Source organism: Pipistrellus hanaki (assembly GCF_964339955.1).
Source record: "Pipistrellus hanaki genome assembly, chromosome: 9".
Lineage (NCBI taxonomy): Eukaryota > Metazoa > Chordata > Mammalia > Chiroptera > Vespertilionidae > Pipistrellus > Pipistrellus hanaki.
In genome coordinates, this window is record NC_140511.1 from 26,251,182 (window position 1) to 26,269,287 (window position 18,106).

The window sequence follows — 18,106 nt, forward strand, 5'->3', positions numbered from 1 at the left end:
CGGAGCGCAGCCACACTCCCTCGTTTATGTGTTGTCTGTGGCTGTTTCTGTGCTCAAACAGCCCAGCTGAACAGTTACAGCAGAGACTATGTGGCCTGCAAAGCCTAAAATATGTACTATTTGGCCCTTTAGAGAAAAAGTTTATTGGCCCCTGAGTTAGACAATGAAGATTCAATAGGGAGCAGCCAGAGCCCTGGGCCCTGCCCTCATGGTCCTTAGACTCTAGTTGGGTGGGAGTCCATTAGTCATACAAATGAACGTATAATTGCAACACGCTAGCAACCAAAAGGTATGTTTGGTGCTGCTAGAGAGTATTCCCAGTGGTTGACCTAGTTGGGAATACCATGGAAGACAATAAACAAACAACAACAACAAAATTGTAGGTACAAAGTCCTTATGATGGAAATTTAAACCAAAAAGAAAAATTATTTTTAAAACAAACTCAGAAATAAGCCAAGTGGCTAGAGGTAAAAGCCTGACGAGGTCTGTGACACCAGATAAGGCAGGGAGGGGCAGGAAGACAGAGCAGGAAGGACTCTGGAGGCCACGATAAGGGCTTATCTTTATCTAAAGGAAAGTGGGGAGTCCCCTAGCGTTTCTAGTGAGATGTTGGAGACATGATGAAATTAGTGCTTGGAGAGGATTTCTCTGGCTCCCAGTGGGGAAAGGCGAGGGGAGACCCAGGCGGCAGGGGCTAAGTGGGCAGGAGGCTGTTTTGCAGAGGCTTGGACAAGGATGATGGAAGCTCGGACCTCAGAGTGCACATGGCAAGGTCTTCAGGGGTGAAGTCTGTCCAGCTGAGGTGCAGAACCAAGGTCATCCATCATCCCAAATGGGCCCCTCAGACACGAAGGAGCTCTCCAGGGTACCAGGGTCCAGGTGTGGCAGAGACAGCCAAGAATGAGGAAAGGCCTTTTATGATTCATCAACTCTACTTTCCTTCCCCCACATCTCCGTGTATCCTGAGACCATGGTGGGTGCCCCGTCTTTCAAAAACAAAATAGTGACCATTTCCTCACATGGTCCCTGTTCAATCATGGATCGTGGTCAGCGGGTCCAACAAAGTGATGTGGGTGGATCAACTTCTCCACTAAGAAGTTACAAACACTAAGATAATGGCCAGGAGGTTTCCTGAAACCAACATTGCCATCTCCCAAACATAGAACAAAGGCTCATTTACCACGCTGGGTGGAAGCCAGGTAACCTGGAATGATGACAGATGTAGGTGTTGTCGGCAGTTAGACAGACAGGAGGAACAGAACATGGGTCCGGTACAGAAGGTCATCTGGGTGAAAACTTCCAGGTACCTAGCCATGGACAATCAATTGCAGGGTGGGAACTCTCCCTGGGGTGACTTTTCCTCCCCTAGAGTATTGCTGGTCATTCCCTGGCCTTTCCTCCCTAGAGATAATATCTAGGCCTCCCGCGTGTTTCAGCTCCAGGCCCAGAGAAGCAACAAAACCTGCCACAGGAGACATCAGGACCAGCTGCATGGAATACTGACCCCCTGCCCTGGCACCTCCTGGGGAGACCACAACCCTGAAAGCACACACCTGGAAAACTACTGACTCTTCTATTGAGGTCTTCCCCTGGGACAGTCCCTAAGATCTACACCCTTAAACCCTTAGGACAGAGGACCAGTGAATTCTCCCTCCCAGCAGGAAGCTCCTGCCTTTCCCTTCCCTCCCCCTGGCCAAGTTACCATTAGCTTCCTCACTCCCAAGCTCCAGCGGTCCTTCCTTTACCTCTTGAGTTTCTTTGCTACACCCATTTCTTCTAGGAATTACTTTTTCTACCTCTGTAATTTACCCAATAAATGTTCTCTTATGGTTTGGGTCTTGCTCTGAATTCTTTCCTAGCCAAAACCCAAGTACCAAGGTTCTGAGCCCAGGTTTGGTCAGACATCAGGTGCGGCCCCTGCTACAATACAGGGACTTACACAGGGGAGGGACTTTGGGTTACCGCCAGTCATAAAGGGGAAGGGAGTTGCACACTTTCAGGAGGCTGGGTGGTCTAAGTTGGAGCTCCTGCCCCTCGGGCAGCTGGCATCTGGCCAGGAGCTGGGCTCACCTCAGGCCCAGTACTGTACCCAACCCACCTCTAGCAGCAGTAGGTGTACACCCTATTATTCCTGCCACATTCACTGACTCAGGGGGAATTCTTGTTGTTTGACAAGAGTTTTTAGATGATCCACTCCCCTCCCCCCCAACCTGGTGCCTTATGGAGGATGTCTGAGAGCACAACCACCGTAGGAAGTGCTCAGCACAGGTGAGGACAGAGCAAAATGGCAGAAGGGGGCAATAGCACCCCCAGCCCATGCAGCACGAAGGTGCGCCTGAGGCTGTGAGCATCTGGCTTTCCTCGGCATGAAGCTAGGATGCTCCATAAAATCCTAGAAAACGAATGTGTGACCTTTCGAAAGAGGAACCTCATTCAGGAGAGCTAACGTGGAGTTCTGCTCATACACGAATGGGTTTGGTAACGAAGCAGCTGCATGTGTGCTCTGGTGTCAGGCAACTTGAGTTCAAACTCCAGGCCCAGCAGTTCCTAGCTCCACAGAAAATGAAATAATTCAACTTCTCTGTGCCTCCGTTTCCTCCTCTGCCTAAGGAGAATAAAAATAATAGCACCTATGGAATTGGAGAACATTATGCTGAGTGAAATGAGCCAGTCAATGAAAGAAAAACACCACATGATCTCACTCATTTATGGATAATAAGTAACATTATAAACTGATGAACAAAAAGATAGATACAGAGACAGTGAAGAAACAAGCAGACTGTCAAATTACAGTAGGGAGATATGGGGGAGATAAGAGATCAACCGAAGGACTTGTATACACGCATATAAGCATAACCAATGGACGAAAAACTCTGGGGAGGGAGGGCATGTATGGGAGTGGAGGGTTGGAATTGGTAAGGTATGTACACATATAATACCTTAATAAAAAAAATGAGAAAAAAAATAATAGCACCTATTTCCTATGGTTGTTGTGAAGATTGAGATTACATGGGGAGGGGAAGGGGGTGCCTAGGATAGTGCCCAGTATGTGGTAAGTACCCACGGAGCCCTAGAAGCTCCATTGAACACTTAGCGCATCTCACACCAGCTTCCGCTTTAGGATCCTCGGCTTATTCAGGGCTATGCCATTCTCCTGGCCAAAGTCTCTGAGTCATCTGTGACTCCTTCCTTTCTGCCATCCCAAAGACTCTTGGCTCTTTCTCCAAAATAAACCCAGAACTAGACTGCCACAAATGACCCTGGTTCAAGCCGCCAATTGCCTCTTGCCAGATTATTGAAATCTCCTACCTGGTCTCTGCTTCTTTACTGGAACCCTTGCAGTCTGTTCTCAAAGTGGCAAGCAAAATGTTGATATTAAAATGTTAGTCAGGCCGAGACCGGTTTGGCTCAATGGATAGAGCATCGGCTTGGGGACTGAAAGGTCCAGGGTTCGATTCCGGTCAAGGGCATGTACCTTGGTTGCGGGCATATCCCAGGTGGGGGGTGTGCAAGAGGCAGCTGATCGATGACTCTCTCTCATCGATGTTTCTAACTCTCTATCTCTCTCCCTTCCTCTCTGTACAAAATCAATAAAAATATATAAAAAATAAATAAATAAAAATAAATAAATAAAATGTTAGTCAGGTTACATCAAAACTCTCTGCTCAAAGCTGGCACAGTGGCCTCGTGTCTCGCCCTGGGTAAGAGCCAAATCTCCTACGTATAGTCCAGAAGCCTTAACTGATCTACCATCTCCCACCCCACCTGTCTGACCTCAACTCCTGCCACTCACCTCATTTATCCTCCTCCAGCTGCACTGGCCTCTTCCAACACAGAGGAGCACTCAGGCCCCAGGGCCTTTGCACTTGCTGTTCCCTCTAACCAAACAATGTTCCCCCAGATACCTGCATGTCTGGTTTTGTCACTTTCTTTGGCTCTGTATACAGAGTCACCTTTTCCTTGGTAATTCATATCCTTCTACTGTCCTTTATTTTTCTCCTTCGTACTTTTCACTATTATTTATCGTATCACCTATGTCCTCTGTTAGATAGTAAGCTCCATGAGAACAGTGTGGAGTTTCCTCAAAAAACTGAAAATGGAACTCCCATTTGACCCAGTAATCCCACTTCTAGGAATATATCCCAAGAAACTAGAAACACCAATCAGAAAGGATATATGCACCCCTATGTTTATAGCAGCACAATCTACAATAGCCAGAATTTGGAAACAGCCTAAGTGTCCGTCAGCAGATGATTGGATCCAAAAACTATGGTACATCTACACAATGGAATACTATGCTGCCATAAAAAAGAAGGAATTCTCATCATTTGCAGCAACCTGGATGGAATTGGAGAACATCATGCTGAGTGAAATAAGCCAATCAATGAAAGAGAAACACCACATGACCTCACTCATTTGTGGATAATAAAGAGCATTATAAACTGATGAGCCAAAAGATAGATATAGAGACAGTATATCAACAAGTAGACTGTCAAATTACAGCAGGGAGGGGAGGAAGATCTGGGGGAGATAATAGATCAACCGAAGGTCTTTTATACATGCATATAAGTACAACCAATGGACACAAAACTCTGGGGAGGGAGGGGATTTGTGGGAGGGAGGGAGGGGGGCAAAAAAAAAATCAATAAAATATATTAAAAAAAAAAAAAAAAAGATAGTAAGCTCCATGAAAGTAGGGATTTTTGTCTGAGTCACTGATCTATTCCCAGGGCCCAGAACAGTGGGAGGACTTATTTTTTCCAATTTTCACTTGTCAAGCCGACAGTGGAAAAGGGAGAGAAATTTGAAAACCAAAGAAAAAAATCTTTACGTCTCAAGGAAAGCACCATTCAGTCACCATGAGCTAATAACTGAGCTAACGACAACCCAAAGGTGGGATTTTCAGAATGGTTATGTTAGAAGGAAAGCAGACAATCATCCAAAGGACTGGATTAATTCAGCCAAATAACAAATAAACTAACAAACATAGTCCATTCGGAAGCTGGAGAACACTCTGGCATTGTGATCGGAAGACAGCAGGATAGAGCAGAAAGAGGGTTGAGAACTTTGGGGCTGGCAGCCATAGGCTTCAATCCAGGCTCTGCCATCTAGCAGCTGTGTGACCATGGGTAAGTTATGTAACCACTCTGATGCTCAGTTCCCTAAACTATAAAACATGGAGCATCAAAACCATAAAACGTGGAGTTGTATAAATGAGTTAATTTGTGAAGATCTTTGCACCTCGTAAAGGATCAATAAACAATAGTTTTGAGTGGGGGCATGAATGGGAGGTGGGGAGTAATGGGGGAATAAGGACACATATATAATACCTTAATCAATAAAGAAATTAAATAAATAAACAATAGTTCCTTTCCTGGACTATCCAAATTTAAGTCTGAACTGAAAGAATGATGTACAGATCTGCCACACCTGGACTGTGGCAGGACAAAATGTCCTATAATGTTCTGCCAATATAGGGCAGGTACCTTAACTTGCTCCTGAAAATAATCGCAAATCAAATGGAAACACTGAATTCAGAACTAAATAAAAAGTCAGAAAGGGAGAAAAATGCAATGAAGAACAGCCTGCGTGCTCCTGGTTCTTGCTATTTGCACTCCAGTGAAAAAGGAATTGTGAGCGACTGACAGAGGAATCCCTTCCAGCCAGGTGCTCAGCCTGATCCAGGCTCAGCAGAATAGATCGAAATGTAATTGCTCATTGCTTGTTTTGTAACACACCTCTCGGTTGATCCGGACAGGGAGGGTGGAGGTATTCCTGGCACCTGCTTTGTTTTTGTCTTTTCAGTTACCTAAATCCATCCACTCAATCTTCCATCCCGTCAATCTCCACCTTGCACTTTCTGAGCACCTGTTATGCGAATCTGGGACACATGCCTTGCATTTGAGAAGATATACAGATGGCTATTTAACCTTGTAGGAAATATTTATAGACTTGCAGGAGCCACCTATTTCAACATCCATTTGTGTGTGTATGTGTAACACTTTTTAGAGTAAGATCTTAAGAAAGTATGCATATGAATATTTACTAAGACCATATCATCTTCCAGGTACTATGCTGCATGCTTATGTGTTGTCTTGTTTATTTGTCACAACCACGTTATGAAATTAACACTTGTTATTTCCTTCAATGAGCAGGTCAGAAAAATAGGACTGGAAGAATTTAAGGTCACGTGGCCTGTAAACAGCAGAGCAGGGACCTGAACTTGAGTCTCTTAAACAGGAAGAACCAGAATCGTCCCATTTGCTGCATCCCCTACACAGAGAATTAAGTGTATGGTGTCTTCTATCTGTTTGTTCCTGACACAGTGAGAAGAGGCCTGGTGCTGGAATAAATCAGACAGTGTGTCTAACAGTTTCAGGGTGTGTAAGCAAGAAGCCACACTGGTGGAAATGAAAGGTCAAGAACTTAAGGTTCTAAGCTGTGACAGCCGTTCACATAACATTTACTAAGACTGAAATGACCTCACTGGGCCTCATCTCTACTCTGAAGAAAATGATATCTACCTCACAGATTTGTATAAGTTGAAATAATTGTAAGTGGAATCTAAAACCAGATACTTCTAGTATTCATGTTCATGAAATGATGGTCTTATATGATGGCATGAACTGACAATGTACTTTAGAAAGGCGTCACGGGCACCTCATCCACAGTCTCCCACTAAACGGGAAGGACTTGAGAAACTGAATGGTTTGAGGATCCCTGTACTGAGAACCCAGGTCTCAGGTCTCCGGAGTCTTAGAGTCTTGACTGGAAAACTCCACACCATTGGCACCATGCTAACAGGAACACATTTTCTCTTCTCATCTCTCCTCTTCCTCTCTCTTTCACTTTCTCCCCATTCTCAATTTAAAAGTGACCACATTCCACATAAAACCTAAGGCAGCTGTTTTCTCTGCTTCATTTTAAATATATATACTAGAGGCCCAGTGCACGAAATTCATGCACAGGGGTCCCTCAGCTCAACCTGCACCCTCTACAATCCAGGAGCTCTCAGGGGATGTCCAACTGATGGCTTAGGCCCACTCCCATGGTTCTCTGCTCTCTGCAGGGCCTGGGGGTCTCGCTGCAGCCATGGAGATGAAGCCCCCATGCCCTGCTGTCTGCTCTCTGCCTACCTCGCCATGTGCCATGTGAAGGAAACCCCAATCCCTGCAGTGTGCTCTGTCTGCCGGGCCTGGGGGCTTCGCCGACACTGACACACTAAGGAAGCCCCTATCCCCTGCTGTCCTGGCTGTGTCTGAAGGGCCTGGGGATGTTCCCACCACCACCTTACTAAGGAAGCACCCAAGGCCTGCTGTCCGGGCTTTGTCTGCTGTGTCTGGGGGCAGATCCAGCTTGTTGCTTGGTCTTCAAGAACCCCCACGGGGCTGAGGGGCCCAACCGCTGCAGCACTGGTGGAGCGGGAAGGCTGAATCCGCTCCCTGGGGCGAACAGGCCCAGACACTCCAGCAGCAGAGCTAAGGGGACTGGGCACCGCCATCTTGTGGCTATGGGGGCTGCCATTTTTGTTGCAGAGTGATGATTAATTTGCATATTACTCTTTTATTAGATAGGATTTTTTAAAAAATTTATTTCAGAGAGGGAGAGGGAGAGGGAGAGAGATAGAAACATCAATGATAAGAGAATCATTGATCGGCTGCCTCCTGCACGCCCCCCTGCTCCTTCTCCCCCACACTGGGGATCAAGCCTGCAACCTGAGCTATGTGCCCTTGACTGGAATCAAACCTGGGACCCTTCAGACTGCAAACCAATGCTCGGTCCACTAAGCCAAACTGGCTAGGGCTCTCTGCTTCATTTCAAAGTTCTCATTCTGTTCCTCAGAAATCCCATTTAAATTCCTGCAGTGTGGGCAGACACGGACTCCTGTGTCTGACACTAAAGAGCTGTCATCCAGAGCAGAAACCCAGATCATCTGGGGTAGCGCTAGGAATGATGGGTAGACAGAGGAAGGCTCCAGCGCCGCACATGGAACGTGTTTGTAACAGTGGCTGCTGGCCAGTGACAGGACAGGCTTCTGAGGCAGTCAGCTCCCCCCAAGAAAGCTCCAGCTGAGCCTCTCACCCACTGCCTCACTGACCCTAATATCAAATTATGTTATTCAATAGTCACTGAGTGCTTTGTACATGATAGGCACTCGGAATACAAGCATGAATAAAAAGCAGTCCTCAGGAGCTCACACTGGGGAGACAGACACATAAGCAGGTAATCCTAAAACAATGTGGTAAGTACAACAATAGAGAAATTATAGGAGCACGGAGAGGTGGACCCCACTCAGGCGGGCCATTCTTTCTGGAAGAGGTGACGCCTTGGCAGTTTTAAAGGATGGAGCAGGGGAGGGAGAAGTGAGAAGCAAGATGAGGGCAGTGTAGAAAGGGCATTTGGGGCAAAAGGAATAATGACCATGAGCAAAGAAACCGATGCAGTAAACAATATGGCTTATGAGAGGCGCTCAAGGCAGCTGGACAATGCTAGGACCTGGCAAGTGAGAAGGGGGCGGAGTCAGAAACAAACCTGGGGCTGGAGGCAGGGCAGGGGGGTCGGGTGAACGTTGTCCTGTAGGTGTGGGGCAGCCAATACTTTAAAGGTTTTGAGCACAAGAGTGACTCAATTTTCAACTTAGGACTTGTTCTTTCAGAGGGAAACTGCAGGACAGACGTAAGAGCTCCGGGATTGGGCTCGAGGAGCCCCAGGGCCAGGGCAGCCCTGCCTGGCTCATCGCCAATGGCCAGCCTACAGCTCCTCCGGGCTCTACCTCTTCCTCCCCTGTCTGCTCGGCCTCTCTGCGATGCTAACCTCATTAAAAGGTGATGTGGGCACAGGTGACTCAGTATTCAAACAGCTAGGAAGCAGCCAGAAGTCACACGGAGCCCTGGGCACCCTTCTGCAGTGGGGAGAGGCAGGCCTGGGGAGCCGACCGCAGGCAGGGCGGTCAGGTTTGCTGCAGTGAGCTCCAGAGCTGCCCGCATCTCATCTCCCAGCTCCTTCCCCTCCCTCCTGACTTCCGTGGACCTGCAGTTGTAGCGGGAAAGGAGGGAAGGAGGACGAAGCCCAGCTTGCAGGGGGAGGCATCAGCCCTGTGACCATTCAGACCTCCCCAGCTAAGAACTATGGCTCCTGTACTTCTCCAAACCACTGTATGACTCACCTCCAGAGCTGCCGCTTGAACTACTTCTCCTCCTTTCCCAATCTCCTTTACCTCCTTAGTCCCGTTCCTCATCACCCACCCCCACCCCCAAAGGCCCAGGCTGAGGTGGGGCTCTGTCCACTTCCTCTCTGCTCACCCTTGTTCCTTTGTGACTCCTTCAATAACTGAGCTCTCCTTGATGACTCCTTCACACAGGACCCCTCCCTCCCATGACTCCCCTTCCTTCTGAACACAGGAATAGACTGTAATCCACTCCCTTTACAGCTGCCCCAACCACTCCCCACGCCCCTCACTAATCCCTGAATCTGCTCTGGAATGCCTTCCTGCTGCGGTCTCCCTTCTGGATCCCGCTCCATCTCGCGAAGCACACAGCACCAAGGTCATCCTGACCCCAGGGCTTTCCCGATCACCTCCGAGGGTATAGATTAAACAGAATCGGACTTTGTTTACCTTTATTACATTATGGGGCTTGCTTATGTCATAATAACCTAGAATCAGGTGCCAGCACCTCGCCGAGGACATTGCATATAGTCACTCATTTAGTTCTCAGAACCACCCTGTAATTACCGCCACGTTTACAGCTACCCATGGGAGGACTAACCCACGCCACCGCTCCACCCAGCATGCTTCACCTGAAGGCCAGCAAGCCTCTGAGTTCAAGAGCGACACGCTATTCTCCCGGTACCCTCAGTGCCTGGCGCACAGTAGGTGATTGCTAAATGTATTCCCGTGCCTCCCCGCCATGTATGTCCTGTCTTCCCGAGGTGTCCATGAGATCCTCGAGGAGTAAATCGTCTCTTTTCTTCACCTGCCCACCCTCACAATGCCCAGTGAGCTGGAGGATATGGAGAGCGCACAGGGGGTGCCTTGGGGGGCAAGCTAACTTTGGATACCGTATGCCCTACGTGTGCCCACTTTACAAAGGTGTTTGCACATGCCTGATCTCAGAGGCTTTGACATGGGCAGCGGAGGAAGGTGGGATGGAGGTGGAGAAGGTAAGGAGACTGAGGTGCAGATTGCTTGGCAAACTCTCAGAGCTAGAAATATCTGACGGCGATGACAGAGATTACGCTCCAGGTCTCTGAATGAAGCGCCTGAAATCAGGTCTCCAGTTCACCCACGTGGTCCTGCAGAGGTGAGGCCACCGTGAATGGGCGGGCTGAGTAGCTCAATTCCTCAGTCACCTGGGTGGCCTTGGCAGCTGGGGCAGGCGCAGGGGTAGGTGAGAGGCTGATGAGAGGCGGAGAACTGGCCAAAGGGGAGGCTGGCTAGCCCGGCCAGTGTGGCTCAATAGTTGAGGGTCAACCTATGAACCAGGTAACAGTTCGGTTCCCAGTCAGGGCACACCTGGTGCAGGGGGACATGCAGGAGGCAGCTGATCAATGATTCTCTCTCATCATTGATGTTTCTATTTCTTGCTCCCTCTCTCTTCTTCTCTGAAATCAATAAAAATATATTGAGGGGCAGGGGGAGGAGGCTGGCTGAGCTGAGGTGGGCAGCACATGCTGTCAGGTTCAGCTGGGCCTCTGGGGGCCTGTTGGAGTGTTTGGTTACTCTCCCCAAACGTGACAGAACACCCTGGGAGTGGGCATGACTTCCAAGTAACATAGACATAAAGAGTCAGGAAAAACTGGTTTGTCCTTTGCATTAACCGCAGGTAGTCAATGTTTCCATGTTATTTGTAACTCTCCCATTGCATTCCTAAGAGCCTATACCTTTATCTTATTGTCCCAACTCAACACAACTGCAGACAGAATGTACTGGCTGTCTGGGCATAAGGGAAGGGCCTCAGGCTCAGGCGGCCTCTGCAGAAGTCAGCTTTCCCTCGTAGGAAGGGCAGTGAACTTCCAGCCAAGAGACCTGGCCCAGCTTCCCAGCCAGGCGGTCCTCCCTTCCCCAGGCCTCTTCCTCCTGAGCCTCCATCTCCCCTTTTGCAAAATGGGCATGAACATGCCCACCCCCTGCCTAAAAACTGTGACCATGACCCGCCCCAAGGCCTGTGAGCTCCCAGCCTGGGGTTCCCGCTCATCTGCAGGGTGGCCACGGCCTTGCTCTCACGCCCCTCTCCTCTCAGGAAATGAATGAAGCCCTGCAGACGTCTAAGAGAAACGTAGAGAGCACCACCTCCGGCCCCTGCGGCTTAGGCGAAGGCTCGGATGTCGCCGAGCTCCTGCCTGCGGTGGCGGTGGCGTCGACAGGGGCCAGATAGGCTGTACCTACAGGGGCGCAGTGGGTGGATCCGATACCCGGGTTTCCTGACCCTGACACCGAGGGCGTGGGGGCTGCTTTTCCCGGTCCTGCGTTGGGACTGCTTTTCCCAGTCCTACCCCAGGGGGCACCCCCGGCGCGGGGCCGGGGACCCACCTCCCTTACCTGCGGCTCGACCAGCCAGTGCGGCTCTTGGCCGGCGGGCGCGGGGCGCGGGGCGCGGAAGGCGGAGAACACGGGGCCGCGGTCCGCGGGGCTGTACAGGGTGGCGAAGCGCGCGGCGCCCGCGGAGCGCTGGCAGATCTTCACGTGGCCCTCGGCCGCCAGCCCTGCGGGCGGGGTCCCGGCGTAGAAGAACCGGTCACACTCGCCGAAGCCGGCGTCCCCCTCGCCCACCAGCCGGCCTTCCAGCCGCGCGCCCAGGGCGAGGAGGCTGCCCAGCGCCAGCCAGCGCGCGGGGCCCATGGCGGCCTCTGCGGGCGCGGCGGGCGGGCGGCGCGGGCTCTCCGGTGGCCGGCGGGGCGCGGGGCGCAGCGGGGAGCGGGGCGCGGGGCGCGGGGAGCGAGCAGGGCTGGAGGGGAAGTCGGAACCGGGTGAGGCGCGGCCGGGCGATCGCACTGCGGGGCCGGGCTGGGCGGCCCCGGCGGCGGGGGCGGGTCCGCGTCCCGAGGCCGCGCCTCCCGCGCACCCGCCCTCCCTTCCTCCCTCCCTCGCGGTGATGGAGGCTGCAGAGGCCTGCGGCCACGGGTGGAGATGCGGGCAGCGGCCCTGGGCTGCACCCGGGCTCCGAGACGCAGGCACCTGCCGACGAGCCAGCTCGCCTCCGCAGACTGCGGGGACGCGAGCTCCCGGGGGCGTGAGATCCGAGCAGTCGCCCTCACCGGAGGGGCTGGGAAGGAACGGTCCCCTGGGCTGGGCGCCTAGCAGAGTCCTGAGCCTATGCCCGAAGGGATCCCTGGGGAGGCGAAGGGCGCAGTGAGATGATCAAAGAACAGTGTCTCCTGGGAGCAGGTGGGCAGAGTCCCCTCTAAAATCCGATGGAAATTAGCCTACCCCTCCCAGCGAATGCTCAGCCGCCTGCACCGGAACACCACGTTTATGTATCCTTAGCAGATCAGAAGCCTGGAGTTCTAAGAAGTTCCTAAAATGGCAGACAATACAGAACCTTGCAGTTTATCTAAGTGCAAAGCTTAGAAACAAAACCAATAACCAAGAAAACAAGGAGGCCAGGCAAGAGCAGGGGTTGATAGGTTGGTGGATTCATTGCTTCATTCATCGCACGGAGCTCCTGCATGCTGGCCTGGGTCAGGTGACAGGGACAGGAGTGAGGAGGACAGCCTAGCTGCGAAGCTTTTCATTCATCACAGAATCATTCTATTAACGGAATAATTAGACACCGACCATGGGGTGTGCCTGAAGAAGTGGAGTCTGAGCTGAGACCTTGTAGATGACATTAATTGGACTAAAACAGCCTGTGTTGGTGGGATTTAAGAAAGACTGGTGTGGGCCTAGAGCAGAGAACTGGGAGAGTAGGAGAAATGAGAGTAAAGAAGGAGGCAGGGTCATATCCTTCAGGGTATCATTGGCCAGAGGCCTTCAAACATTTTTGACAGGACTCATAATGAGAAAACAACTTCCATGTAATAATACTTATGCTCATGTCATTGCAAGCTGGTATTTCTATTCTGATCTATTTTATTCTGTTGTGTGTGTGTTTTTTCATGCCATTGGTGATCCACAAAATTGTTCCTATGAACCACTAATGGCTCATGAGCTACAGTTTGGAAAAAAATATTATAAATCATATTGATGATTTTCATCTTTCAACTAGAGGCCTGGTACACAACATTTGTGCACTGGGCAGGATGGGGGAGGGTCCCTCAGCCCAGCCTCTGCCCTCTGGCAATCCAGGACCTCTCAGGGGATGTACAACTGCTGGTTTAGGCCCACTGGGAAGCAGGCCTAAGCAGGCAGTGGGACATCCCCCAAGGGGTCCTTAGTACTGCCATGGAGATGGAAAAGGCTCTGCTTTTGCCAGCAGTGAGCCCAGTTTCTGGCTAATTGCTCCCCCTGTGGGAGCACACTGACCACCAAAGGGCAGCTCCACCAGGGGCAGCTCCTATGTGGTCAATACCCCCTAGTGGTCAATGCAGGTCATAGCGACCAGTCATTCCACCTTTTGGTCTATTTGCATGTTAGGGTTTTATTATATAGAATTATATAGGATATGGTATTACAATCACATTTGCTGTCTCTGCAGAAATGAGCAGATCAGAGTGGTCCAGAATGAACTAAGAAAAACATTTGCAATAATTCAGGTGAACGACAGTAGCTCAGATGGTGGTGGTGGTAGAGGTAGAGCCAGAGCATCTACTCAGGGCCAGGTGCCCTTACGTCCATCTTATTTAATCTTATTTCCGCAGCGTGCCACATGGGGGACTGAGGACTAGAGTATGTCGGTGCTTGTTTAAGATAGCATAGCTAGCAAGTCCTGAGCCAGATCTGAACCAGGTTTGTCTGGTTCCCAAGCCTGGCCTTTCCTCTGAGTCACAGCAAATCTGTAGTGAACCTTTGAAGCAGAAGACGAATTGTCAGAAGAACATATTTTGGAGCTTAAGAACAAATTTATTCAGATTTCAATTCCTGAAAATGTTGACTAAAACGAAACCTAAACTTGTGTCTTAATTTTTATTAAGAAAAAAACAAACAGCCCTAGCTGGTTTGGCTCAGTGTATAGAGCCTTGGCCTTCAGACTGAAGAGTCCCCGGTTCAGGTCTGATCAAGGGCACATACCTTGGTAGCAGGCTCAATCCCCGGCCTTGGTCAGGGCATGCGGGAGGGGCAACCAGTCAATGTGTTTCTCTCACATTGATGTTTCTCTCTTTCTTTCCCCCTCCCTTCCACTCTCTCTAAAAATTCATGGAAAAAATATTCTTGGGAGAGGATTAACAAAAACAAAACAATAGCAAAAAACAAAACAAAACAAAAAAAACAGGCAAGTTTAATATGCTGTCACAAAAAAGGCTAAACTTAGAGTCCCTTTTGACCTGGGATTGCTGACCTTGATCATCTAGTACTTTTATCTTAGCCAAGTCATATCTCACCCTGGCAGGCCTCAGTCACATCTGCTCTTGGGTATGGTGCCTCTCCTGGGAAGCTGTGAGGATTCTAGATTTTATAGGATTGTTTATATTTGTATTAATATATGGGGATGTACATGTTCCCCAATGTTAATCCATGTTGACAACTATTAGGAACTGTATAAGCAACTATAAGTCAATCCCTTTTCACCCTGCGTTCTTTGTAAGTGCTCCTATTATCATGCCTATAATGTTAAGATATAAGTAACTCTTGTGTCTTGTCTTCTCTACTAGATCAGTGGTAGGCAAACTGCGGCTCTTGTGCCACATGTGGTTGAGTGTGGCTCTTCCACAAAATACTATGGCCTGGGCGAGTCTATTTTGAAGAAGTAGCGCTAGAAGAAGTTTAAGTTTAAAAAATTTGGCGTTCAAAAGAAATTTCAATCGTTGTACTGTTGATATTTGGCTCTGGTGACTAATGAGTTTGCTGACCACTGGACTAGAACATGTAATCCTGAGGACAGGGTGATGTCTTCCTAGTCTCCAGATCCTGGGGGCTACCGCAGAGTCTGGAGTAATAGATGTCAAATGTGATGCTTATGTTATATTTTAACAAACGCAGAAAATACAATGAAATAAAGTCTTGGTCTTTATAACCAAAGTATTTATATGACTTTAATTCAGTTTCTCAAACTTTCGGGCTCCCTCTCCTCTTGGATAAGCATAATGTCTCTGCCACTCATCCCCAATCCCAAGATAGATTCCAGTTTTCCTCCAGGCCCCTGACACATAGACACACAGAACATTTGCACATCCCACAGCCTGGAATTTTGTCTGCATCCTCTCCTTTCATTTATAGCACAAAACAATGGAGGCCGTTTTTGTTTGCATGCCTTCCAAATATAAAATGATTCCAATACTGAACATACTTTTGCAAGTTACAAATTCCTCACCCCAGGGTTCTAGAACACACTACAGGAATGGAGAGCCTTGATCTAATTTTAGTTTTTGCTGACTGCTCATTCCAGGGGAAGACTGTCTTTAGCTACATCTTTATGCATAACGCACAGTCCACTGAGAGTTTGCTGCTACCTCTTGCCTCTAGTCCCTGTTCCTTTCCACTCATTGTTCCCACAGGGGAGAAGGTTTCAAACCAGAGCCTCTTGGGCCTCGGCACTCACATCCATGCCGATCAATGTCAATAGCCTTCAGCGAAGGCCCGAAGAGGAAAAGAAGTGGCTGATGTGGAATAAAATGGCATTCTACCTTGTACTTCTGTGGTTTGGCTGTTTCTTTCTCAAGCTGTTTGAAAACAAGCAGATACTTCTCCAGCCCACCGCCTCACTGCCTCAGTGCTCTGATGACCCTTGCGTCCCCACCATCATCACCTCAGACTAAGCCATCCTCATCTCTCGTACCCACCTTTTATCCTTTTTTTTTTTTTTTTTTTTTTTTTAAATATATTTTATTGATTTTATACAGAGAGGAAGGGAGAGAGATAGAGAGTTAGAAACATCAATGAGAGAGAGTCATCCATCAGCTGCCTCCTGCACACCCCCTACTGGGGATATGCCCGCAACCAAGGTACATGCCCTTGACTGGAATCGAACCCGGGACCCTTCAGTCCCCAAGCCGACGCTCTATCCATTGAGCCAAACCGGCCCCAGCACCTTTTATCCTTTTATCTCCCTTCAATCCATTTTCCAGCTGGGGCGACTTCCTAAAATAAATCTGATGATGTCATCCTACTTTTACATCCTTCCAACTACTCTCCAGTCATTTCAGGATGAAGCTACTCTCCACCTGATCCCTAAGCCACTGAAATCTGGCCCCTCCCTCTCGGGCCTCATCTCCTGCCACTCCCACCTGGCCCTTTGTGCTCTTATAGTTTCTTGTTTCTTTTTAAAATATTTTTATTGTTTTTAGAGAGGAAGGGAGAGGGAAAGAGAAACATCAATGATGAGAGACAATCATTGATTAGCTGCCTCCTGTTTGCCCCCTATTGGGGATGGAGCCTGCAACTCAGACAAGTGCCCTGACCAAGAATCGAACTGTAACCTCCTGTTCATAGGTCTATGCTCAACCACTGAGTCACGCCGGCTGGGCTCTTGTAGTTTCTTGAATGTACAGTACTCTGCACCTTAAACTACTTCCCGTGGCCTGGAATTCTCTCCACACACTTTCATCCCCTCACCTCTTTCATTTACTGTTAGGTTTTTGTTTTTTCTTTTTACACAGTAAAGATAAGCATTAGCTCCTCAGGTCATCCACCTTCCTGATAAGTGTGCCCTCACTCCTCACCCCCTTCTGCCCTCTGTGAGGTTAAATGCCTCTTCTAATTGTGTTAAGTAAGCCATCATTTCCCTTGTATCTAATCGCTACCTTCTCCCTTAGACATAAACATAGTGTATTCAATATAGGAAGTGAGTAAATGAATGAATAAAAGAAGAAAACCCTTCTCTATATAACTTCATTTGGAGTCTCATGCTTTAATTCATTTATTTTCAAAATGTTTTTAAAGTATGTTTTTATTCATTTCAGAGAGGGAGGGAGAGAATCTTTGGCTGCTTCCTGCATGCCCCCTGCTGGAGACAAAGCCCAAAACCTGGGCATGTACCCTGATCGGGAATCCAACGATGACTTCCTGGTTCATAGGTCAATGTTCAACCATTGAGCCACACTGGCCAGGCTTTCAAGATGATTTTTTTTTTTTTAATCTTCCTTGAGCTAGCCATTATGCTAGATGCTGGTTACTCCAGGGGAAGCAAAGTGAAACCTGGTCACTGCTCTCATGGCACCTGTGGGTAACCTCTGTGAACTGCTTACTTAGACCAGCAAAGGGCAATGCTGCCAACTATCATGCAGCCAGTGAGTTCCATAGCATTGACTTCATGCTGTATCCAGCTCTTTCCCCTGCAAAACTGGCACAGACCTTTGCACCCCAGAACGTAAAGTAGGGAGGGAAGACGGACAAACAATTACAATCCAGTATGAAAAGTGCTCTTTAAGGAAGTGCTATGTATGATGAGGGCAAAGAAGGGTCCACTGAGCTAATCTGGGGAGAAGTAGCTCTGGAAAGACAAAGGGAATAGTAGAAAGTCACCCTTAGTGATAAGATACTTGAAACAATGGCTCATAAACTAGAATAAGAATTTCTAAGCACCTGAAGCTAATTCTGTGGCTCTCCTCTCATAAACTGTCTAGCACTTATTTGAAATTGACCAATAATAATAAGGAAGTTAACCCCATTTGGATTATTAGGAGATGGGGGAGAGGCTGAGAAGTAGATCCTATTTGGGTTAGAATCCTGATTTACACTGAGTAGCCAGATTATTATGATCTCTGAACACATAATAATCTGGCCACTCGGTGTGTATCCTATATAATAAAAGGTTAATATGCAAATTGTTCCTTCGACCAGTAGTTTGACCAGCAAGCAGGTCGGCCAACTGCCCATGTCCCCTCCCCCTGGCCAGGCTGGCCAGATCTCACCCATGCACGACTTCATGCACCGGGTCTCTAATATATATATACATATATATACATATATATACATATATATACATATATATACATATATATACATATATACATATATATACATATATATACATATATATATACATATATATATATATATATATATATATAT

At 48.6% G+C, this 18,106-nt stretch overlaps 1 protein-coding gene across 1 annotated transcript in view; it reads right to left on the reverse strand.

Annotated features, from left to right (window-relative positions):
- ENDOD1 (endonuclease domain containing 1) overlaps positions 1-11,989 on the reverse strand; it is a 36,604-nt gene extending 24,615 nt beyond the window's left edge. Inside the window, exon 1 of the mRNA XM_084895401.1 lies at positions 11,540-11,989. Within this exon, the coding sequence (XP_084751527.1) occupies positions 11,540-11,839 (300 nt within the window). The 5' untranslated portion in view covers positions 11,840-11,989. The remainder of the gene's footprint in view (positions 1-11,539) is intronic.
- Between the last annotated feature and the right edge of the window lie 6,117 nt (positions 11,990-18,106).